The following is a 25,656-nucleotide window of genomic DNA, read 5'->3' as shown; positions in this document are numbered from 1 at the left end:
AGTACAGAGAAGTTAATTTACAGGAAGCACTCACAGTTCATGGCCCTCCGGTTTTATACAGGATGTAGAAGGGGGCTCCTCAGTAGGGAGGGCATATTCCCTATCATTTTGGAATATCAATCCCCCAGTCTCATAAGTGTCCCATGCCTGCTTAAAGTTTCATTAGTGTCCCATGACCTGCTTAACCCACGTTATGACATTCTTCCCCCCCCCACCAAAGACCATGGCGGCCAGATGGGGAGGCAGGAAGCGAGGGCAGATGCCGGCGCCTTTTAAGAAATGGGTAACCCTCAATGGAGCATCGAGTATCCAGCGATGGGTAGTGGATCACCATGTGCGTCCTGACTAGCAGGGAATTTTGGACACCTGTGGCATCAGCAGGGGACGCATTGGGGGTCCCGGGTGATGTGTTGGGCTGGCTGGGTCGATGTGGACTGCACTTGATGCAGTGTAGCGAGAGACAGACTTCTACCATTTGATGATATGCAACACGATTTTATTTAACATCTAAACTATTATACATGTTCAACTGTGGGTTGACACTATGCTGACTTGAATGGAGACCTGACACTAGCCTGACCAGACTCACTAGCTGCCATATGGTGTTTGCACTGGCCAGCTCACGAGCTCTGACTGTCTCAAAGGCTGGATCCCGAGAGAGCGGGAAAACTGGTGCCCTCTGGCTTTATAGTGGTCGTGTCCTGTCTGGTGTTCTGTGTGCTTACTGGTTATCCTGTGTGTCAATCGCTGCCTGTCTGCACTCCATTATATACATAGATGTATATTATGACATCTCCCCTACCTTTTTGTTTATACATTGTATGTGTTCAGATAATAAATAGTAAGGTGCATGTGCGTGTGGATGTGTATATGTGCGTGACTATATACAGAATGTGCTAAAATGAACTTATATACATAGGAAGGTGTCGCTAGTGCAGATATAGGGCAGATGAAATGGTAGAAACAATATTTACAGAGGTCAAAACGATGAGGTAACAAAATTGTGCAAAAGTTCAGTCTATAAGTTTAGTCTTTGTGGCGGGCGACGAATTCTGGTTGACCATCTTAAGGGTGGATCAGGGGCCGCCTGCACTTGGATAGGCAGGACTGCCTCCAATGCGGTGGTCGCGGAGGTCAGCAAGAATGCTGGTAGATCGGTGGCCTCGTGGTAGGGCACGTCCGGAGGAAGCATTGTGGGAGGCGGGACATCACGGTTGAGTGGCGGGCTTGGAACTCTGCGCAGCGCCCGTCTGTTGCGTCGTAGGAAGGAGCCATCATCCATGCGGATGAGGAACAACCTCGGGGCCACTTGCTTGACCACCACAGCTGTGGCAGACCAGCCACCGTCAGACAGCTGCACACGAACACGATCATTTGGGACCAGCTCGGGGAGATCCGTGGCATGAGCATCGTATGCTAATTTCTGTTGGGCCCGAGACTGCTACATCTTTAGTATGACCGTGAGGTGGTCAAGGTCTGTAACGTGGATGGCTGGAACCGTGGTTCGCAGAGTGCGATTAATGAGCATCTGTGCTGGAGACAACCCAGTGGACAGCGGGGTTGCTCTGTATGCCAACAGCGCCAGGTTGAAGTTGGAGCCTGAGTCTGCAGCCTTGCATAGTAATCTCTTGACGATATGGACCCCTTTCTCGACCTTCCCGTTTGACTGCGGGTAGTGGGGGATGGAGGTGACATGACGAAAGTTGTATAGCTGGGCAAACTCAGACCACTCCTGGCTGTAAAAACAGGGACCATTATCACTCATCACCGTGAGCGGTATCCCATGCCTGGTGAACGTTTGCATGCTTTAATCACCGCCTTCGATGTGAGGTCGGACAGTTTCACCACTTCGGTGTAATTGGAGAAGTAGTCGACCAGGAGGACATAGTCACGCCCCTTGGCGTGGAACGGGTCGACACCGACTTTGGACCATCAGGAGGTTACTATCTCATATTGCTGCAGAGTTTCTTTGGGTTGAGCTGGCTGAAGTTTTTGACATGTAGGGCAGTTAAGGACCGTGTTGAGGTCCTGGCTGATGCCCGGCCAGCAGACTGCCTCCCGAGCTCTGCGTCGACATTTCTTGACCTCCAGGTGACCCTCATGGATTTGGCCGAGCACATAGCTCGCATGCTGTGCGGAATCACGATTCTATCGAGCTTCATAAGGTCCACCACCATCAGGTCGTCCTTGACGTTGTAAAACTGGGGACACTGTCCCTTCTGCCATCCATTCGTGAGGTGCTGCATCACATGCTGTAGCAGAGGATCCTTGGCCGTCTCCTCATGAATTTGAACGACCCTCCATCAGAGGCCGGAAGGTTGGAGGTATACAATTGCACCTGCGCATCGATTTGGCAGACAAAGTCAGTTTGCTCACATGGTGTGGTGATAGACCTGGAAAGGGCATCTGCAACAATGAGTTCTTTGCCTGGCATGTAGACAAGTTCAAAATCGTAGTGGCGTAGCTTGAGAAGGATTCGTTGTAATCGGGGTGTCATGTCGTTTAAGTCCTTCTGTATGATGTGGACTAATGGCCTGTGGTCCGTTTCAACCGTGAATTTTGGGAGGCCATACACATAGTCGTGAAACTTGTCGATTCCCGTTAGGAGGCCCAGGCATTCCTTTTCAATTTGAGCGTACCGTTGCTCAGTGGGCGTCATGGCTCTGGAGGCATACGTAACTGGGGCCCAGGAGGAGGAGTCATCCCGTTGGAGGAGCACCGCCCCAATACCGTCCTGGCTCGCATCAGTGGATATTTTGGTCTCCTTGGTAGGATCGAAAAATGCCAGAACCGGGGCTGTGGTGAGTTTTGCCCTCAGCTCACAACATTCTTTCTCATGAGTGGGCAGCCACTGGAATTCCGTCGACTTTCTGACGAGATGGCGGAGGGCTGTGGTGTGGGAAGCCATGTTGGAAATTAACTTCCCGAGGAAGTTGACCATGCCTAGAAAGCGGAGGACCGCCTTCTTGTCCTCTGGGGTCTTCATGGTGTTGATCACCGAAATCTTGTCAGCATCTGGCCGCACGGCTTGATGCGAGATGTGGTCACCAAGGAATTTGAGTTCAGATTGACCGAACGAGCACTTGGCCCTGTTGAGTCGGAGGCCATGCTCGTAGATTCTGTGGAAAACCTGCTTGAGGCAATCGATATGTTCTTGAGGAGTTGTGGACCAGATTATGTCATCGTCAACATACACGCTCACCCCCTCGATACCCTCCATCATCTGTTCCATGATGCGGTGAAATACCTCTGAGGCAGAGATGATGCCAAAAGGCATCCGGTTGTAGCAGTAGCGACCGAACGGGGTATTGAATGTGCACAGCTTGCGACTGGATGCGTCCAGCTGTACTTGCCAGAACCCCTTGGAGGCATCCAGCTTCGTAAAGAATTTGGCATGAGCCATCTTGATGGGCCACTCTTCTCGTTTTGATATTGGGTAATGTTCCCTCATGATGTTGCGATTTAGATCTTTGGGGTCGATGCAGATCCGAAGCTCCCCTGACGGTTTCTTGACGCAGACCATGGAACTGACCCAGTCGGTGGGTTCAGTGACCTTTGATATGATGCCCTGGTCCTGGAGGTCCTGCAACTGGTGCTTGAGGCGGTCCTTGAGGGATGCCGGCACCCGACACGGTGCGTGAACCACAGGGGTGGCGTTGGGTTTGAGCAGGATTTTGTATCAGTTTGGGAGTGTGCCCATTCCTACGAACACGCTGTGGTACTGCTTGATGATGTCATCAATTGCAGCCTGGAAGTTTTCATCAGGTGAGGCTGTTGCCTGTGAGGATGACATGGTGTGGACTCGCTGAACCAGGTTCAGGAGTTTGCAGGTCCAAGCACCGAGCAAGGATGCTCTGTCAGGTCCTACAATCTCAAATCACAGTGTTGCTTTAAATGAATTATTGGAAACTCCGAGTTGGCATGAGCCACTGGGAGCTATGGCATTGCCATTGTAGTCAAGGAGCTGGCAGGCAGGTGGAAGAATGCTTGGTTTGATGCGGATGGTGTCGAGATCGGATTTCAAGATGAGGTTCGCCGATGCGTCGGTGTCCAGTTTGAACCGGATGCGAGCCTTGTTGACTGTAAGAACAGCACACCACTCGTCGTCGGGGTCCACGCTGAGGATCGGGAGGTACTTCAGTATCTTGGAGAGAGGCAGCACATGCTTCGTAATGATGCCCACCCGGTATGGGGATTTGAGGCACTCAGCCTCAATCTGTTGGGCTGTCGGGGTCGGAGTCTGGCATAGCATGCTGTATGGAACGGACGCTTCTGCGCCGTGGCTGGGATCGCTGGATGCTGGGCAGTGGAGCAGATCTGCAAAGGGCTGTGTAGTGGCCAAGCTTGCCACACTGTAAACATCGTCGTGATTTTGCCGGACATTGACACTTTAAATGGGCGGAGCCTCAATTCGGACACGTCATGACGCCAACTTCAGCGCGTTCCGTGCACCAACGTGCATGCGCAGTACGGTCGAACGACGTACGCACCTGCGCAGGCTGGTCTTCTGCCTCGCCATCCCCTCGGTCATGGCACGCATGCGCAGGGGCCCAGGAAAAGCACGCAAAATGGCCACTCTCGTCGATATTTAGGCCCTGCATTTATGCGATGGCCTGCACCCGTTCCGCCTCGTGGGAGGTTTGCTTTGCCGTTTCTGCCGCCCTGATGTGGGAGTACCAATTGTTAGCATGTTCGTGGAGAACGCACGTTTCGATAATGATGGTGAGGGTGAGCTGCTTTACTTTCAGTAGCTGCTGGCAAAGGGAATCGGAGTGGACCCCGAAAACGATCTGATCCCGAATCATGGAATCAATTGTCGAGTCATAGTTACCTGACTGCGCGAGGATGTGGAGATGGGTGAAAAAGGATTGAAAAGGTTCATCCTTACCCTGAAGTCTCTGCTGGTAAACGTACCGTTCAAAGCTCTCATTCACCTCAATGTCGCAGTGGCTGTCAATTGCATCCTGGAAGTTTTCATCAGGTGAGGCTGTTGCCTGTGAGAATAACTTGGTGTGGACTCGCTGAACCAGGTTCAGGAGTTTGCAGGTCCAAGCACCGAGAAAGGATGCTCTGTCAGGTCCTACAATCTCAAATCACAGTGTTGCTTTAAATGAATTATTAGAAAGTCCGAGTTGGCATGAGCCACTGGCAGCTATGGCATTGCCATTGTAGTCAAGGAGCTGGCAGGCAGGTGGAAGAATGCTTGGTTTGATGCGGATGGTATCGAGATCGGATTTCAAGATGAGGTTCGCCTATGCGTCGGTGTCCAGTTTGAACCGGATGCGAGCCTTGTTGACTGTAAGAACAGCACACCACTCGTCGTCGGGATCCACGCTGAGGATCGGGAGGTACTTCAGTATCTTGGAGAGAGGCAGCACATGCTTCGTAATGATGCCCACCCGGTATGGGGATTTGAGGCACTCAGCCTCAATCTGTTGGGCTGTCGGGGTCGGAGTCTGGCATAGCATGCTGTATGGAATCGGACGCTTCTGCGCCGTGGCTGGGATCGCTGGATGCTGGGCAGTGGAGTAGATCTGCAAAGGGCTGTGTAGTGGCCAAGCTTGCCACACTGTAAACATCGTCGTGATTTTGCCGGACATTGACGCTTTAAATGGGCGTAGCCTCAATTCGGACACGTCATGACGCCAACTTCAGCGCGTTCCGTGCACCAACGTGCATGCGCAGTACGGTCGAACGACGTACGCACCTGCGCAGGCTGGTCTTCTGCCTCGCCATCCCCTCGGTCATGACACGCATGCGCAGGGGCCCAGGAAAAGCACGCAAAATGGCCACTCTCGTCGATATTTAGGCCCTGCATTTGTGCGATGGCCTGCACCCGTTCCGCCTCGTGGGAGGTTTGCTTTGCCGTTTCTGCCGCCCTGATGTGGGAGTACCAATTGTTAGCATGTTCGTGGAGAACGCACATTTCGATAATGATGGTGAGGGTGAGCTGCTTTACTTTCAGTAGCTGCTGGCAAAGGGAATCGGAGTGGACCCCGAAAACGATCTGATCCCGAATCATGGAATCAATTGTCGAGTCATAGTTACCTGACTGCGCGAGGATGCGGAGATGGGTGAAAAAGGATTGAAAAGGTTCATCCTTACCCTGAAGCCTCTGCTGGTAAATGTACCGTTCAAAGCTCTCATTTACCTCAATGTCGCAGTGGCTGTCGAACTTCAGCAGGACTGTTTTAAATTTTGTCTTGTCTTCGCCTTCAGCGAATGTAAGGGAGTTGTAGATGTGAATGGTGTGGTCCCCGGCTGTGGAGAGAAATAGTGCGATCTTCCTAGCGTCCGATGTGGCCTCGAGGTCGGTGGCTTCGAGATAGAGTTGGAACTTCTGTTTGCAGATCTTCCAATTTGTAACGACGTTGCCGGCGATGCAGAGCTGCGGAGGAGGGCGGACGTTTCCATGTCACCGGATGGATGTTTGCTGGTCAACGCTGATTCACTCAAGGTAGGTCCGTCAATTTTCAGCATCACTACCTGGTACCATGATGTATTGGGCTGGCTGGGTCGATGTGGACTGCACTTGATGCAGTGTTGCGAGAGACAGACTTCCAACACTTGATGAGATGCAACACGATTTTATTTAACATCTAAACTATTATACATGTTCAACTGTGGGTTGACACTATGCTGACTTGAATGGAGACCTGACACTAGCCTGACCAGACTCACTAGCTACCACATGGTGTTTGCACTGGCTATGCTCACGAGCTCTGACTGTCTCAGAGGCTGGATCCCGAGAGAGCGGGAAAACTGGTGCCCTCTGTCTTTATAGTGGTCATGTACTGTCTGGTGATTGGCTGCTCTATTCTGTGTGCTTACTGGTTATCCTGTGTGTCAATCACTGCCTGTCGGCACTCCATTATATACATAGATGTATATAATGACATCGGGGGAGTCGAGTCCATCTCCAACTCAGGGAAGTCCAACGAGGAGTTGGGCAGAATGGCATGGCTGCTATGTGGCACAGTGCGGGTGGAGAAGTCGTAGGGGTCAGCAAGGGCCAACAGGGCTCCCGTGGGTGCCCCGCCGAGCGGCTCGCTCTAAGGTAGTCTGCGTGGTGCTTCACTTGTTGGCCCCCCATTTGCAGGCAATACGAGGCTGATCCGGTCCACCACACAACAACCCTTAAGCCAGTAGTCGCCCTGAGCGTGGTTACGGACATAAATCTCATCCCCCGGACAAAAACACAAGCCGGACGCTGGACGGAACCACGGTCTGAAGATCCTGCGCCTTGCAAACTTTCGCCCCTATGTCACGCAACAGCAACCCCAAATCCATCCGTAGACATCGACCCATTAGAAGTTCTGCAGGGGCAATCCCGGTAACTGCATGGGTGGGATTGTCTGAAAAGCAAACAGAAATCGGGCCAACCTGGTATCCAACGAGCCAGGGCACTGTTTCCTCAAGGTCTGCTTCAGGATTTGTCTGGCCCGCTCAGGTAACCCATGCGCGCCAGGTTATAAGGGCCATCCCAACATGGCAGACTCTGTTGGAGCGCAAGAAGGCCGAGAAATCTTGGCTCATGAATGAGGGCCCTTTATCGGACACAAGGACCTCCGGAATCCCATGGGTGGCGAAGGCGAGGCCGAGCTTCTTGATCATTATTGCGATGGTGACAAACGTCATTCGGTGGACCTACATCCACTTGGGAGTGCACATCGATTAGCAGAAGAAACATGTAGCCCAGAAAGGGACCAGCAAAATTGATATGGACACGGGCCCAAGGATGACCAAGCCATTCCCACGGGTACAGGGGTGGGGAGCCGCTGGTGTTCTTGACAGACGTCACACTGGCGGGCCAACGTCAATGTTTGGATCCATACCCGGCCACCAGAAGTAGCGCTGAGCTAACATCTTCATCTGCGAGGTCCCGGCGTGGCCACTATGGTGGTCACTTAAAACTAACAACTAACTCTTCTCCAGGATCACCACCAGTGCTCCACAGAGTAAGACCCCATCTTCTACGCTTAACTCGGTAAACTTGGTGACAAAGGCCTTCTGCTCCCCAGATAACTGATCTGCAGTGGCACCAATGAGGATGACGTTTCACAGGTTCACTCAGACCTCATATTTTTGTAACCATTTCTGAATAGGTGAGGCCATGACAGGAAGTGTATCCATAAAATTTAATGCGGCCAATAATCCATCGACAGGATGGGGAGGCACTGACTCCAAAGACAATGACAGGCACTCAGGACATTGGCAATGGAAATCAGAGGCAGACGGCAGTGGCCGAATTCATAGACCGAACTGAGCCATCCGGCATTTGATGCACCAGCACAGCTCCAATCCGGGAGAGGGGGTCACAGGTGACGATCAAAGGTTTTCAAAGATCAAAGTGTGTCATCAAGCCCAAGGTTTGAGGCGCCTCTTTATTCACCGGAAGGTCGGGGCACCAATGCCATTCGGAGTTTTTCCACGAAGGAGAATGTAGAGGGGCCAGAATTGCAGCCAAGTGTGGAACAGATTTTCCATAATAATTCACGAAGCCCAAGAATGACCTCAGAGTTGTGGCATTGGTGTGAGCTGGAGGGATTTGGATGGCCTTCGCCTTGTCCGCCACGGGGTGGAGGCCAGTGCTATCTATTCGGTACACTAGGTAGACCACTTTGCACAACTGAAAAACGCATTTCTCTTGATGCAGTCGAATGCCAAAGTCCGAGAACCTGCAGAACACCGCCTCTGATTTTTCAGGTGTTCCTCTTTCAAGACGCAGGTGATCAAAACATCATCCAAATAAATGGCCACACGTGGCAATCCAAGTAGCACGCTTTCCATGGTATGCATGCAGAAGACACCCCAAAGGCAAACCCGTATATTCAAATAGGCCCCATCAAGTGTTGATGGTGACATAACGCCGCAAGGCCTCATCCAACGGCAGCTGCAAATAAACATTGGTCATGTCTAATTTTGTGAATGTAATGCCGCCGACCAGTTTGGAGTAAGTGGATATTTTTCCAGGCGGGAAGCGGTGTTCATGATTAATTCATAATCCCCACCAATGTGGGTGGGGCCGTCTTGCTTGAGGGCGGGAACGATCAGCAAAACAAACAGGCCGGATTATGTCCAATGCTTTCAGATGATCCAACTGCACAATAACTTTGCCAACGAAGGCGCACTGAACAGGACGGCTGGGCAGAGGGGCGACGTGAATCCTTGCTACCGTCCCTCTGATGGTGCCAAGCCTTGGGTGGAATACTTCGGGAAACGTTCCCAAAATAGCACATAAACCACTGAGACTACCTGTAGAATTCAGCTCCAATCTAGATTGCAGAGCCAATCGCGGCCCAACAAACTTAGCCCATCCCCATTAACCACTATTAAAGGCAAGTGGGCCTCCTGGTGACCGTACACAATGGGAGACTTTGTTATTCCTGCAATGCGTACTTGTCCTCCAGCATATGTGACGAGCTGCACCGTAGTCCTAGATAGGTTCAGCAGGCAGGTGCCCCCTCGAATATTGCAAAGTTTTTCAAATCTACCACTGACACCACCGCTCCAGTGTCAAGTTCAATTTGCAAAAGATGGCCATTTATCCGTATGGGAACAGTGATGGTAGCTACTCAAGGCACCAAGATACAGTGCAAAAGGAGCTCTTCTCCTCCGGATCTTCTAAACGGTCGGCCCTGGCCTCGGCCCTGGCTGACCGCCGTCCATGGTCTGATTGTTGGGGGCAATTCTCCCTGTCGATGGGCCCCTTGGCAGGAGCAACCACAAGTAAGGCACTGACTGAGATCCAACACTCGTTGGGGGGGGCGTCATGCGAGCAAATCCTCGCAGGGCCTCGTGTCCCCCTGGTTCCAGCAGCCTTAGCTGGTGGTCGTATTCCAATTCCTCCTGGTTGGGGGAGAACGTCGGTGGCATTCCCAACCTATTGTGGTGGCCCATGCTCCTCGGTAGGTGTCCCGATGTCAGGAGGCAATCTCCTCAGTTCCAACCGAGTGTGATTGGCGCTTGCTTTGGCACCCCCAGACTGAGCACTGTCATGCCCTAGATTTCCTGGACCCCTTTTCCAGTGCTTCCTCTGGAGATGGCTGTCTCCACCACGCATTTCAGGTCCAGGTAGGCCTCAGCTAGTAATTTTGTTGCGTGGCTGCATCGCGGAGTCCGCACTGCAAGCAGTCTCAGAGTGTCTCATTCAATGTCGCTCCAAGTTTGAAAGTCTCAGCCAGTCTTTGGTGGTGTGCCAGGAAGTCACTCAGCGACCCGCCCAGGGCCTGGGCAGCCATGTGGAACTGGAAATGGTGGACGATGAGCAGTGTTTTTGGGTTGAGATGCTCCCCCACTAGGGCCACCAAGACAACAAATGACTGGGCGTCTGAGGGGTCTAGGTGAGTCAGGCTCTTAATCACACTGAAGGTGGGCTCTCCGCAATCCATTACTAACATCACAGTTTATCTTTCATCGCTGAATTTGTTCGAAAAAAATAGCTCATGCGTTGCACATATTGCCCCCAAATGTCTGTACCTGCATTAAAAGGTTCCAGCTGTACAATGTGCAGCATTTTGGCAGTTAGTAGTGGGGCCTGCTGAAGTTCAGATGAGGTGGACTAGGCACATAGTGCTCGCTCCATTGAATCCTCATCGACAAATCTGCGATCAGTAGAATGTATAAACGATAGTAGGAATTGCGAACAAGGTTTATTTCAATACAATTACAATACTCCCATAAGGGTCTCCTTCCCCAACCTCCACCTCGACTGGGCTTTTTAAACAGCTGGGGCTCTCCTTGTGGGGGAGAATCCCCACCCCCTTGAAGGGGAAGTCCCCCCATCCTTAAAAGGGAAGTTCATATTCCGGGGAGGTCATGGGAAATCGCATTGTCCTGTTCTTGGGACCTCCATTGGGATTACAACAAAGATCTTTTCTGATTACTGCCTTTTTACCTGCTAAAGCTTGTTTTCTTTCTTATCCAGTCCTGATTATTCCAGCCAGGGTTTCTGCGTTCCATATGGCGGGATTCTCCCAACTGGAGTCTAAGTGCCAACACTGGAGGAAAAACCGGAGTGTTTTACTCCGGCGTTGGCGCCCGTTCCCAGACCCCTTTTCTCCCCCCTCTGTGGGGCTAGCAGGGGTTTCACACGGTTTACGGAGGCGGGACCTCTGCGTGGCATCAGAGACCCGGCGGCGCGTAAAAGACTCGCCGCCTTGGGTCCCGCGCATGCGCAGTTGGGCCGGCACCAACTAGCGCATACACAGTTACCTCACAGGCGCGCCGGCCCTTTACCAACATGGCGCCGGGGTTCTGGGGCCAGCTGTGGAAGGAAGTAGGCCCGGGGGGGTGGGGGGAAGAGGCCGGCCCGCCGATCAGTGAGCCCCGATCGCAGGCCAGACCCCATTGGAGGTCCCCCCCTGGGAACGGAGCTCCCCCTCCCCCCCCCCCCAAGCCTTTGTGACGAGTACCCGCTGGCAGCGACCAGGTGTGGACGGCGTCAGTGGGACTCGGCCGTTTACGTGCGGCTGCTCGGTCCATTTAGGCCAGAGAATTGCCGCTCGCCACTTGCGGCGATTCTCCGAGTGATTCGCGCGGCGCTGGTTTCGGGGGGGGGTGGGAGAATCGCGTGTGGGTGTCGGAGCGTCGTGGTGCGATTTGCGCGGCGCCCCGTCGATTCTCCCATCTGGCCGGGGGGGGGGGGGGGGGGTGGGGGGGTGCGGGGAGAATGCCGCCCTACATTTCATCCTAAAGGGAACATGTTGGGCCTATACTTTCCTTTTGAACACCCTGCATTACTCTGCTGTAAATTTTCCAACAAGAAAATCCTCAGGAAATCAGAAGCACAAAGGGACTTGGAAGTTCTTGTTCACAATTTTCTTAAGATTAACATGCAGGTTCAGTCGGCAGTTAAGAAGGCAAATGCAATGTTAGCATTCATGTCAAGAGGGCCAGAATACAAGACCAGGGATGTACTTCTGAGGCTCTGATTTGGAGTACTGTGAGCAGTTTTGGGCCCCATATCTAAGGAAGAATGTGTTGGCCTTGGAAAGGGTGCAGGGGAGGTTCACAATAATGTTCCCTGGAATGAAGAACTTGTCGTAAGAGGAACGGTTGAGGACTCTGGGCCTGTACTCGTTGGAGTTTGGAAGGATGAGGGGAGATCTTATTGAAACATACAGGATACTGCGAGGCCTGGATAGAGTGGATGTGGAAAGAATGTTTCTACTTATAGGAAAAACTAGAATCAGAGGACACCATCTCAGACTAAAGGGACGATCCTTTAAAACAGAGATGAGGAGTAATTTCTTCAACCACAGGGTGGTGAATCTGTGGAACTCTTTGCCGCAGAAGGCTGTGGAGGGCAAATCACTGCGTGTCTTTAAGACAGAGATAGATAGGTTCTTGATTAATTAGGGGATCAGGGGTTATGGGGAGAAGGCAGGAGAATATGATGAGAAAATATCAACCATGATTGAAAGGCGGAGCAACTCGATGGGCCGAGTGGCCTGATTCTGCTCCTATGTCTTATGGTCTTAAGCTGTTCCCAGTCTATTTTGGCCAGATTCTTCCCCAATCCAAAACCACTTTCTGCAGGCCGTCTTTTTCCTTTTCCATAACAAAGTTAAATCTTATTGTGTTGTGTTCACTATCACCAAAATGCTTCCCCACTGCCAACTCAAACACCTGTCTGATTTCACTCCCCAGGATTAGATTCGGCACTGTGCCATCCTTTACCGTACCTTATACATAGTGACATAAAAAAACAGCCTGCATACATTTCATGGAAACTGCCCCCTCTAAACCCTTCACACTCTATGACTATCACAATTAATGTTTGGGAAGATGAAATCCCCTTACACACATCAGAGAATTATCTCCATATCTGATCCTCTATTGCCCGCTGACTGTTTGTGGGCCTACAATACAGTCCCAGCAACATGACTTTTTTATTCCTAAGCTCTACCCACAAAGCCTCGTTTGAAGATCCTTCTAAGATATTGCTCCTCCTTACTGTCGTAAATGACTCCTGCATTAAAAATATGACACCAACCCCTCATCTACAGTTGCCAGTCCTGCTCCTCCCTCAACTACATAGATCATAGATCATAGAATTTACAGTGCAGAAGGAGGCCATTCGGTCCATCGAGTCTGCACCGGCTCCTGGAAAGAGCACCTGGCAGGGCAGGGCGGCTGAGATGTTCCATCAGCAGGTGGACGACCCACTCCACTCACTCCCTCTCCCCCCTCCCACTACTCTCTCTCTCCCCCTCCCACTACTCGCTCTCTCCCTCTCCCACTACTCACTCTTTCCCACCCCCTATCACTACTCCCTCTCTCCCCCCCACTACTCCCTCTTCCCCCCCACTACTCGCTCTCTCCCCCCGCTCCCACTACTCGCTCTCCCCCTCCCACTACTCACTCCCTCTCCCCCCTCCACTCACTCCCTCTCCCCCCTCCCACTACTCACTCCCTCTCTCCCCCTCCCACTATTCACTCCCTCTCCCCCTGTGGCACTAACAATTGCACACAAAGACTCGATTCGGTACAAGAGAGGCTTTATTACAGTGAGATGCTATTCCTTCGACTGCAGCTGTAGAATGGCATCTCAGGGAAACTTATGAATATTTATACTGCTCCCTGTGGGCGGAGCTAGCCGGCTGGGGCTTACCGGAAAACCTGTAATACAGGTACTGTCATACATCCTCTAATGCAAGCACACACGTATATACAGTGGTAGATCACCATATTCACCCCCTGTAAAAAATGAGTCCGGCGGGGGTGACGTGAAACTATAATACATAAACGTGATCTATTTACAGAGGGGGGGGGAAAGGGAACCAAGTGTCCATCGGGCAACGCGGTGCCCGTCACAGGTTGAGTCGGACCGGCGGTCGAACGTTCCGTTGTGAGCGACGTAGCTCTGGTGGCGACGTCTGCACAGGCGGTGTTGGCGATGATGGCGTAGGTGCTGGCGCTGTTGGTGCTGGCCAGTGGCGGGATGACTCCGGGAGCGAGCCTAAATCTTCCATGTCCTCTAGTGTGGGCAGGGGAACGAGGAATGGACCTGGTGGGGCTGAATTCGGGGGCGCCGGGGAAAAGGAGGGTGGCGCGTAGGTAGGGAGGAGTGTGGGCATGGGATCGGCACCCGAGGGAGCCAGGTCCCTGAGCGAGACTGTATCCTGGCGGCCGTCGGGGAACTCCACGTAGGCATACTGGGGGTTCGCGTGGAGCAGGCGTACCTTGTCCACCAGAGGGTCTGCCTTGTGGAGCCTGACATGTCTACGAAGAAGGACCGGCCCTGGAGCTGCGAACCAAGTCGGGAGCCGCACCCCGGATGTAGACTTCCTAGGGAAGGCAAAAACACGTTCACGAGGTGTGTTGTTAGTTGCGGTGCACAGCAGTGACCGAATGGAATGGAGCGCGTCAGGGAGGACCTGCTGCTAGCGAGCGGCTGGGAGGCTCCTGGACCGTAGGGCCAGCTAGACGGCCCTCCATACCAACCCGTTCTCCCTCTCTACCTGCCCATTTCCCCGGGGGTTGTAGCTGGTCGTCCTGCTGGAGGCGATACCCCTGCTGAGCAGGAACAGACACAGTTCATCACTCATGAACGAGGATCCCCTGTCACTGTGGATATAGTCGGGGAAATCGAACAGAGCGAATATGGAGTCAAGGGCCTTGATGACGGTGGCAGACATCATATCCGGGCATGGGATGGCAAAGGGGAACCTAGAGAATTCATCGACCACACTAAGGATGTAGGTGTTGCGGTCGGTGGAGGGGAGGGGCCCTTTGAAATCCACGCTGTGGCGTTCAAAGAGGCGGGACGCTTTCACCAGGCGCGCGCGGTCTGGTCGGTAGAAGTGCGGCTTGCACTCCGCACAGACCAGTCTCTGGTGACTGTCCATACTTCCTCGACGGAGTAGGGCAGATTGCGGGCTTTGACCAGATAGTACAACCGAGTGACCCCGGATGGCAAAGGCTCTCATGCAAGACACGGAGCTGGTTCACTTGTGCGCTGGCACATGTACCTCGAGAGAGCGCGTCTGGGGGTTCGTTGAGCTTGCCGGGGCGATACAAGATCTCGTAGTTATAGGTGGAGAGCTCGATTCCCCACCGCAAGATTTTGTCGTTTTTGATCTTGCCCTGCTGCGTGTTGTTAAATATGAAGGCTACCGACCGTTGGTCAGTGAGGAGAGTGAATCTCCTGCCGGCCAGGTAATGCCTCCAGTGCCGCACCGCTTTAACGATTGTCAGGGCCTCCTTCTCAACAGAGGAATGTCGGATTTCGGAGGGTGCGGGAAAAGAATGCCACGGGTCTGCATGCCTGGTTTAGAGTGGCGGCAAGGGCGACATCTGAAGCGTCGCTCTCTACTTGGAAGGGAAGTGTCTCGTCTACTGCATGCATCCCGGCCTTGGCTGTGTCTGAGCGAATACGAGCGAAGGCCTGTTGTGCCTCAGCCGTGAGGGGAAATTGTGTGGACTGGATCAGTGAGCGGGCCTTGTCCGCGTATTGTGGGACCCACTGGGCGTAGTACGAAAAGAACCCCAGGCATCGTTTGAGAGCCTTAGGGCAGTGGGGAAGGGGAAGCTCCATGAGGCATGTGGTCGGGGTCGGGCCCCAGTAGTCCGTTCTGGACTACGTAGCCGAGGATGGCTAAGCGGTCTGTGCGGAACACGCACTTCTCCTTGTTATAAGTGAGGTTGAGGAGAGATGCGGTGTGGAGAAATTTAGCAATGTTGGCGTCATGGTCCTGCTGGTCATGGCCGCAGATGGTGACATTGTCTAAGTACGGAAACGTGGCCCGCAGTCCGTACCGGTCAACCATTCGGTCCATTTCTCGCTGAAATACCGAGACCCTATTAGTGACGCCAAAGGGAACCCTACGAAATTGATACAGTCGACCGTCCACCTCGAAGGCAGTGTAGGGACGGTCCGATTTACGGATGGGGAGCTGGTGGTAGGTGGATTTCAGGTCAATTGTCGAAAAGACCTGGTACTGTGCAATCTGATTGACCATATCAGATATGCGAGGGAGCGGGTACGCGTCGAGCTGCGTGTACCGGTTGATGGTCTGGCTGTAGTCCATGACCATCCTGTGTTTCTCCCCAGTTTTAACCAACACCACTTGGGCTCTCCAGGAACTGTTGCTGGCCTCGATAATACCCTCCCGAAGCAGCCGCTGGGCCTCGGACCTGATGAAGGTCTTGTCCTGGGTGCTGTACCTTCTGCTCCTGGTGGCGACGGGCTTGCAATCTGTAGTCAGATTGACAAAGAGGGAGGGAGGGTCAACCTTGAGGGTCGTGAGGCCGCAAACGGTGAGGGGAGGTAGGGGTTCGCCGAATTTGAGGGTGAGGCTCTGGAGGTTACATTGGAAGTCCAGGCCCAGTAAAAGTGTCGCAGAGAGGTTGGGGAGAACGTACAGGCGGAAACGGTTGAACGTACGGCGAGTTTAACCAGACAGAAGCCCCGGATCGGGCCAGAGTGGGATCTGAAGGCCAGGGAGATCCGCTGGTTGGCGGGATGGACCGCAAGGGAGCAGCGCCTTACCGTGTCCGGATGGATGAAGCTGTCCATGCTCCCGGAGTCAATGAGGCAGGAGGTCGCGTGGCCGTTGACAAGCACCGTCGTAGAATCAGTGGCCAGGTTGCGAGGACGGGATTGGTCGAGCGTCATGAAGGCGAGTAGCGGGCGATCGACCGAAGAGTCCGACGAGTCCGATGGGTAGCGGCAGCGACCCGGGTCCCGTGGTTCCATTCCGATGGGAGGACAAAATGGCGGCGTCTGGAGTACCTGCGGATAAGAAGATGGCGGCGCCCATGTAGCGCACATTGCGGGGGCAGGGCAAGATGGCGGCGACCATGGAGCGCACATTGTGGGGGCGGGGCAAGATGGCGGCGACCATGGAACGCACATGGAGTCGGAGGATGAAGATGGCAGCGCCCATGGTGCGCACATGGCGGGGACGGCGAATGATGGCGGCGCCCACTGATCGCACGTGGAGTTGGGAAGGAAGGTGGCGGTGGGGTCCACGAGGGGTAGGATGGGTGGGCCGCGCGGCTGGCGGGGTAGGATTGCACATTACGGGAAGCGGCCGTCATTGAGAGCGCTAAGGTCTTTGTTGCCGCAAGATCGAGAGCGCCCCCTTCCAGCAGTCGTTGCCGGATGGGGTCCGATGCAATACCCATTACAAATGCACCCCGCATGAGTAGATTTGAATGTTCCGTGGCCGAGACGGCCTGGCAGTCGCAGTCCCGTACTAGAGGGATAAGGGCCCGCAAGAAGTCCTCAATCGGCTCCCCCAGTTGCTGAACGCAAGTGGAGAGTACATGTCTCGCAAACAGAGTGTTCGTCGACTGAGCGTAATTCGCTTTGAGCAGTTCCATGGCCCGGGCGTAGGTAGGCGCGTCCTGAATCAGCGGTAACACGCTGGAGCTCAGCCTTGAGTATTGGAGTTATACCTTCTGAGCCTCCGATGGTGCAGGGTCCGCTGAGGTGATGTAGGCCTTGAAAACAGCCAGCCAGTGGTTAAAGTCTTTCCTGGCGTGTGCCAACTGCGGATCCAGCTGCAGGCGATCAGGCTTAATTCTGATGTCCATGATGTTGGAAAATCTCACTGTAATAAATTGTGGCGCTAACAATTGCACACAAAGACTCGATTCGGTACAAGAGAGGCTTTATTACAGTGAGATGCTATTCCTTCGGTTGCAGCTGTAGAATGGCATCTCAGGGAAACTTCTGAATATTTATACTGCTCCCTGTGGGCGGAGCTAGCCGGCAGGGGCTTACCGGAAAACCTGTAATACAGGTACTGTCATACATCCCCTAATGCAAGCACACACATATATACAGTGGTAGATCACCACACCCCCCTCCACTCACTCCCTCTCCCCTCCTCCCACTACTCACTCCCTCTCCCCCCTCCACTCACTCCCTCGCCCCCCCCTCACAAAACTGGCGCGGCCTCGGAGAATCGCGCCCACTAGCTTTATTCCCTAAAGCACTTTCTGCCATGTATTTAACATTCCAAGCATCATTTTTTTCCCCGCTTCTGAATTTGTTGTGATCATTGGGCATTAGGACCCTGGTGGAGCTATGCCGTGTCAATTTCAACACAATGGTTTCAAAGTAACTTCCTGCAAGCAGCTCTGACTGCAGCCCAGTTAACTTCTAATTGATGTGAAACTCGGTTTTGTAAAATACAACATTTTAAAAACTATAAAGACCAAAGGAAATTCACTAATACTTACACACGCATTTACCCACTTTAGTTTAGCAAATTCGGGGATAAAGCTTTCTAACTCCTCTTACAGTTGCCGGGCGTGGCATCTGTTGTACCGCTTTCTTCCGGTCTACCGGCATTTCTTTGAATTCTTGTGAGATTGGATGTCCTAAATATAGCACTCGTTCTTTTCCATTCTGCGCCTTTTTGGGACTCACTTTAAATCTTGCAGTGTCCAATTCGCTTAATATCACACCTCCTCCTGGTGTCCTGACCTGGATTCTGAGGCAATCAATATATCGTCAAAATATTGTAAAATTGTACTCCCCTTTGGTAATTCTATTTGTTCCAGAGCTTCACTCATAACTCGGTGGAAGTTTGCAGGGCTATTATGGAATCCCTGTGGTAGTCGAGTCCATGTGTTTTGTTTATCTCCTACCGTAAATGCAAATTTCCTTGAGATTCTGGATCTAGGGGAAGGGATCAAAACCTGTTGGCTATGTCTAATACGGTAAAGATTTTGTGCTCCGGTGACAATCCATTTAGGATTGTTGAGGGGCTTGCTACAATAGGGTTCAATTTCAGCGTCACTTTATTGAGGGCAGTGTCGTCTATAGTGAGTCTGTAACTTCCGTCTGGTTTACTCACTGGCCATTTAGGGAAGTTGGTGGTGCTCGTGGTTTCTCTTACGATTCTCTTCTCCGCCAGCCCTCTGACAATTTCGACTACAGCTGCCTTTGCTTCAGTTTAATCAGGTATTGTCGATGCGGTGTATGTTTGGGCCCGAGCACCTTTATACGGTTTATGTTGACTCAACCGGTGTCCAATTTACAATTTGCCCATACTCCAGGGGCAGAGGAGCAAATGATCCCGAACCCCTGTGTTTCTAATCTCCAGTCTCCGGTCAGTGACAGTGGAAATTTCAGAGTCTCGTGGTTGCTTCTGAGCCTTCCCATTTTTGCTTTCCGCCCATTCTCGGTTAGCCAAATTAGTTCCCGTTTCCCACAATCAATTAAAATCTCATATTCTCTCATTAAGTCATTTCTCATTATTGTTCCTTCATTATTTTTACAAAAGTATAATTGCATTGGTATATACAAATGATTAATTTCCATCAATGTGGTTTCACTTAGGTAGGCAGGTGTTTTACTTCCTCCTATCCCAGTGAATTAAATCATTTTATTTAAGGTTGGCAGGGGGAGGTCAGTAATTGATATAGATGTGTCTGTGTCCACCAACATTTCACATTGTCGGCCCCCCACCAGTGCACACACATAAATCCTCCCCTCTTTTTTGCTCTTAATTATGGGGGCTGCAAACCATCAGTCTACATTCTCCTTGGTCACCTGCTTCCTACCTTCCGTGGCAGACACGCGGTGGGGTCGAGGTTTGCCATGTTTATCCCAACATTTAGCCTCTGTGTGCCCGTTTTTGTTCCAATAATTGCAACGGAGTCCGCCATTCCCAGAGCTGTTTCCTCTCTTTGATGGTCGACATTAATTTACGAAATGTCCCTCTCTGCCACATGTGTAACACTTCCCCTTCTGACTCCCGTTACCGCCGTGGGCGACGACTTGCTCCTGTTTTATCTTGACTTGGTGTTTTTCCTCTCCGCCTGGTTATCCGCAGGCCCATTCCACTAACTCATCATACACTTGGAGCGCTACTATTCCCATTTTTTAAATGGTCTGGTGTTACTTGAGAGCCCGTCCTTAAAGGCTTGGATAAAGGCCCTATCAGTCCATGCAGGGTTTACTATTCCTGAACATTCTTCGTAGACCCGGAACAATCGTTCCCCATATTAAGAGGTTCCCTCTCCCTTTTGTTGCTTAGTTGTGGTAATCGTACTCCAATTAGTTGGTGCGTTTCCCAGGGCTGTGGGTACTGCTGTTTTGAATGGGGCGAAGTCCGCCTGTTAAGTGTCCACTTCAATAAGGAGGCCTAATGCCTGTGCCCAGATGCCAATCTGGTGGTGATTGGCCTGTCCTGACCCCTGTACCTGCCTCCATTTATCCTGAGGCCACGCGGCTCTGAACAGCTGGTGAATATCCCGCAAATGCAGTTGGTGTCCTACCCACACGGTATCCAAGTGTGCCCAAAATTTAGCATTTGCACTTCGGGTTGTAATTTGCCCAAGGAATCCAATACTTGCTGTCTTACTCCAGGGGTGAAGGGTTTATATGTTGCCCTTGGTTGTGCCTCAGTTCCTGCCCTGGTCATTGGGGCCATATTACATTCTTCCGTATTCCCTGAGGTACGAGGGGGAGGGCTGTTGCCTCCTGTTGTATTGTCTCATAAGGTGGAAGGAGACCCCAATGATTCTTCTCTAACAGTTGATCTCTTTTGTCTAATTCCCATACCCTAGATTCTAATTTCCTTATCTTGTCTTTGTCCTCAACCCATTTCTTGGTAGAGGCCAATTGGTGTACTAACAATATTCCTTTGGTCCATATTTACGAACTCAGCGACTAACTTAAATGAGTATGCCACCACCGTCACAGACTTCATCAGCAAATGTGTGGATGACTGCGTGCCAAAGAAAGCAGTATGTACGTTCCCCAACCGGAAACCATGGCTCAACCGCGAGATTGAAATGAATGAAATGAAAATCGCTTATTGTCATGAGTAGGCTTCAGTGAAGTTACTGTGAAAAGCCCCTAGTCGCCACATTCCGGCGCCTGGCCGGGGAGGCTGGTACGGGAATCGAACAGTGCTGCTGGCCTGTTTTAAAAGCCAGCGAATTAGCCCAGTGAGCTAAACCAGCCCCTTATCAGAAGGATGTGAAAGCTTTGGAGAGAGGGCAAAGAAGGTTCATCAGAATATTGCCTGGTATTGAAGGTGTTGGCTATGAATAAATTAGGATTGTTTTCACTGGAAAGGTGGAGGCTGAGGGGAGACCTGAGAGAGGTCTACAAAATTATGAGAGGCATAGTGAGGTTCGATAGTCAGGTGCATTTTCCAAGGGTGGAAATGTCAATTACAAGGTGACACAGGTTCAAGGTGAGGGACAGAAAGTTGAAGGGAGATGAGCGGGTTAAGTTTTTCATGCAGGGAGTGGTGGGTGCCTGGAACGCGCTGCCAGAGGATGTGGTGGAAGTAGGCACATTAACAACATTTAAGAGGTAACTGGATGAGTACATGAATAGAGAGGAAATAGAGGGATACAGACCAAGTAAGGGCAGAAGGTTTTTTTTATAGTTCGGGCATCATGATCGGCACAGGCTTGGATTGTTGAAGGGCCTGTTCCTGTGCCTTATTTTTCTTTGTTATTTGGGGTCACATCTGCGGCCGCAGAAACACCTGCCTGTTCTCCTACCTAATTTATCCCCTATCACTATCTCTCCTCCTTCCTTCTTTCTCCCCTCCCGTATAGTGTGCTGGGAGCTTGGCTCTGACTGCATTCCCTTGAGGAAAATGGAAAACCGATTTGAAGTGGGTCCTCAGCGGATTCCTGCACTACCTTGCATGTTGCTCTTAGACTGCTTGGTAGTCACCTTTCTTTCTACCAGTCCCTTGAGCTGAAGTGTGACCACCTCTCTGAAACTCCTATCCACATAACTCTTAGCCTTACGGATGAATCACAATGTCTCCAGCTTTCGCTCAAGCTCTGAAACCTGGAGCTCAAGTTTCTGCAGTTGGGAGAACTTGTTGCACATGTGGCCATCTACGATATCAGCATAGTCCATGACTTCCCACATATGACAGCTCACACATTCCACTCAGCTGACCCGACCTGCCATGTATGAAACTTATAGATACTTCATCTTACTTGCTATTTTTTTCAAATTACCTAGTCTTAAAATTTACTCTTCTTATCTTAACTTAGTCTTCTTGTCTAAATCTAGCTGAACCTTCTTATCTTTGTATTACATACTAGAATTACTTACCACTTTACTTTGTATTGTTGGTTCTGACTTTTACTTATTCCTGATGCTTCTCGGTTAATTTTTTCTCAGCCAGAAACATCCGTTGAGTGTTTGTCTCACTTTCTCACAAACAGACAATAATTGGCAGTCTTCCCAGTGGCATTTACATTCCAGAAGCAAAGTTGAAAAAAATTTCTGGAAGTCACTGTTGGAAAGGGCAGAGGCCACAACTCAAGTCACTTCAAACACAAGGGTCCAGTTTCTCTGATTCCGAGGCTACGTGCCGAGGATCTGTGGCGTATTACGTGGAAAATATCATCGCCGCCCCACACCGATCCTGTGGCCGGTGAGGGGCTGGCAGCCGCGCCACATAAAACCCCCGGCCTCCACTAAATAAATGGGCGGAGAATCGTCGGGTCCATGGCCGCGCACGGCGACGACCTGCAGCGGTCATGCCGTAAAACATGGCGCCGGCCGTGCGTGAACCCGACCAGACAGATATGGCCCTGCTGGCCACCCCTGGCCATTCCCCCCCCCCCATCCCTCGCAGAAGCCAGTCCCCGGCCAGCAGCATGGCTCCCACCCGACTGTAGCGGCGCTGGACACAGTCCGCAACCGCCATGCCGGGTTCCCGCACGGCTGAGACCATGAACTGTTGCGTCGGGAATTCAGCCCATCAGTGGCTGAGCATCGGGGAGGACCTTCAGTTGATGCATTGAGGCCATCACAATGGCATGCGGCGCGCGCCATTATGATGCTATCTCAGAGGGACGGAGCATCTGAAAACTGCATCAAACAGGCGCCGCCACCAATTTCAGCGTCAAAAGGGATTCTTTGCCCGATCGCCAATTATGAAATCAGCATCGGGGAATGAAGATTCCCGCCCAAGTAATTTCAAAATAAAACTGGCTGTTTTTAACTCTCAACAAATGGTGCACTTAAATGATTTGTATCTTAAAATCAACGTAGAGTGTTCCATACTGCTGTAACTATAACATGGAAGCAACATGCTGCATGAAGAATTGCAGCAAAAGAGGCAATTATGGAAACACCATGAAAGCCAAGTTCAAGTTTATTGCATTCCTGAAAAAATAAACGATAATCTATATTCATGTTTTGCCTACAGGAAAAGTCTAAAATCCATGAAGACATGTTAATGGAAGAGAAAATCTTTGCTGAGAGAGGCAAACGTGTAAAGACATCAGGTGAGGTGACTACCGTGGAACTGCAGCTGGAGTGTGTCAATTTACTTATCAGGCATCATGTTCCATCAAACATTTACGCTGGCCAAATGATTATCACGGGCAGAGTACTTGGTCTAGTAACGCTCTGCTGTAAATTGAGTGAGCAGCTTTTTGCATTTGCAGCCCAGCTTCTCTTTGGAAATGTTAATTCATAATCGAGGAATGTTGGGTTAGTCCACAGTCAGCTCAATGGGCAGCCAAAACCATGGAAATAATGCAAGCAACTAGCATTACAGTCTGTGACGACCATGTATACAAATTAATTTGTCAAGCATCTCTCGTACCAGATCACCCAGCAATAATAGTGCAAGACCAATATTTCGTAATTCAATGCCAAGGTCTTCAGTGTTATTACTGACTGATGAAGGGTATCATTTTCTGGAGGTGATAGGTTGTTCTCCGGACCATTGATATAGCTTTAGCGAATATCAGCAAACCTTTGTAAAATAGTGATTGCAAGTTATGGGAAAGACTGGAGATGATATTGGTGGTTGGTTAATAGTGGATAAATCTGTTCCCACTAAAAGTCCGCTAGGGTTTTACAAGGATATAAAAATTCCACTAAAGTTTACTTCGACGTTAGCACATAGTCACATGAAAGGGAATTCACCTTCCATAGCCACAACAAAACCTAGACGACCGCATCCCAGAAGTAAGGTAAACAAAATTATACTTGAGGGTGGTTGTGAGAGAAAGGTTGGAACTAGCCACTACCTAGTGTCTGCGTGGATTTCCTCCGGATGTTCCGGTTTCCTCCCACAAAGATATGCAGGTTAGGTGGATTGGCCATGATAAATTGCCCCTTAGTGTCCAAGAGGTTAGGGGGGTTACTGGGTTACAGGGATAGGGTGGAGGCATGGGCTTAAGTAGGATGTTCATTCCAAAGGTCAGTGCAGACTCGATGGGCTGAATGGCCTCCTTCTGCACAGTAATTTCTATGATCTACACGGCAATCACTTTAATTACCAAGTACTATATTCTATCAATACAAGGCACGGTGGTGCAGAGTTTATCAATGCTGCCTCACAGAACCAGGGACCCAGGTTTGTTTCCAGCCTAGGGTCTGTCTGTGTGGACTTTGCACATTCTCCCTGTGTCTGCTTGGGTTTTCATAGAACATAGAACAGTACAGCACAGAACAGGCCCTTCGGCCCTCGATGTTGTGCCGAGCAATGATCACCCTACTCAAACCCACGTATCCACCCTATACCCGTAACCCAACAACCCCCCCCCCTTACTTTTTAGGACACTACGGGCAATTTAGCATGGCCAATCCACCTAACCCGCACATCTTTGGACTGTGGGAGGAAACCGGAGCACCTGGAGGAAACCCACGCACACACGGGGAGGACGTGCAGACTCCGCACAGACAGTGACCCAGCCGGGAATCGAACTTGGGACCCTGGAGCTGTGAAGCATTTATGCTAACCACCATGCTACCGTGCTGCCCGTTTTCACCCACAGTCCAAGACCTGCAGGTTAGGTGGATTAGCTATGCTAAATTGCCCCTGCACTTGCCTGTGTCATTGTGGCTATGCTTAATTTGGTGTAATGCCAATCAAGCTATAAACTCCTGGTGACCTGTTCCAGGAATCATTAGCTACAGAAACATAAGAACACCTGACCTATGCATTGTCAGGGTGTGGAAAGAATGAAAGTGAGAGATGTTCAAGCAAGTTTTTGCATAGACCAAATTGAATTATTCCACAAAATTTCACAAGGTGCATGTTGTCAGGTGCATTTCGCTTATATAAAGTTGTGAAGCACATTTTTCTAATGGCACACCAACATAACTGGATGATGCAGTGTGAGGGGATGATCCCAGCAGGGAAACCTTATAATGAGATGCAAATATATTGAAATGACATCAATGAAATTAAATGATATCAATCTGTTTCTCTACAACAACAAATTGTTCCTTAGTGAGGACCACTTTTCCAGATGGGTGGAGGTGACGCAATTATATAAGATGATCATAGCAGTAGTAATGAAGGAGACATTTGCCAGCCAGGCCAAGATGGTTAAATGGAGAAGCTGAAACCAGGGTCTGTACTATAAAAGCACATTGAAAAAAGGATGAGGACTTTCTTGCTTTTTTACTCATTCAAGAGATTGGGGGCGAAATTCTCCCAAAGGGAGACTGAGTGCTGACGCCGGAGTGAAACCCGGAATGTTTCACTCCGGCGTCGGAGGCTGCTCCTCGCCCACTATTCTCCCCTCCCGGGGGGCTAGGAGCGGCATTGCAGGAAACTCGGCCGCTGGGCCTTGACGCTTGCATCAAAGCGGCGCGCAGAGAATGACGCGGCCGGCGGTGCCTAAGTGACGTAAGCCGCGCATGCGCAGGTTGGCCAGCTCGAACCCGCGCATGCGCGGTTGCCA

General features: G+C 51.2%; 1 protein-coding gene across 6 annotated transcripts in view; it reads left to right on the top strand.

Annotated features, from left to right (window-relative positions):
• The window catches only part of LOC119967261 (4-galactosyl-N-acetylglucosaminide 3-alpha-L-fucosyltransferase 9-like), a 98,751-nt gene that overhangs the window by 64,673 nt on the left and 8,422 nt on the right, over window positions 1-25,656 (top strand). For 5 of the 6 annotated variants that reach the window (XM_038799555.1, XM_038799557.1, XM_038799558.1 and 2 more), the window contains one exon: window positions 23,160-23,238. In XM_038799555.1, coding sequence (XP_038655483.1) covers window positions 23,160-23,238 — 79 coding nt within the window. Of the gene's footprint in view, window positions 1-18,163; window positions 18,923-23,159; window positions 23,239-25,656 lie in introns of those variants that run through there. The other variant, XM_038799556.1, reaches the window with a different exon arrangement.

Source organism: Scyliorhinus canicula, chromosome 6 (assembly GCF_902713615.1).
Source record: "Scyliorhinus canicula chromosome 6, sScyCan1.1, whole genome shotgun sequence".
NCBI lineage: Eukaryota > Metazoa > Chordata > Chondrichthyes > Carcharhiniformes > Scyliorhinidae > Scyliorhinus > Scyliorhinus canicula.
This window is presented reverse-complemented; position numbering and strand designations above follow the sequence as displayed.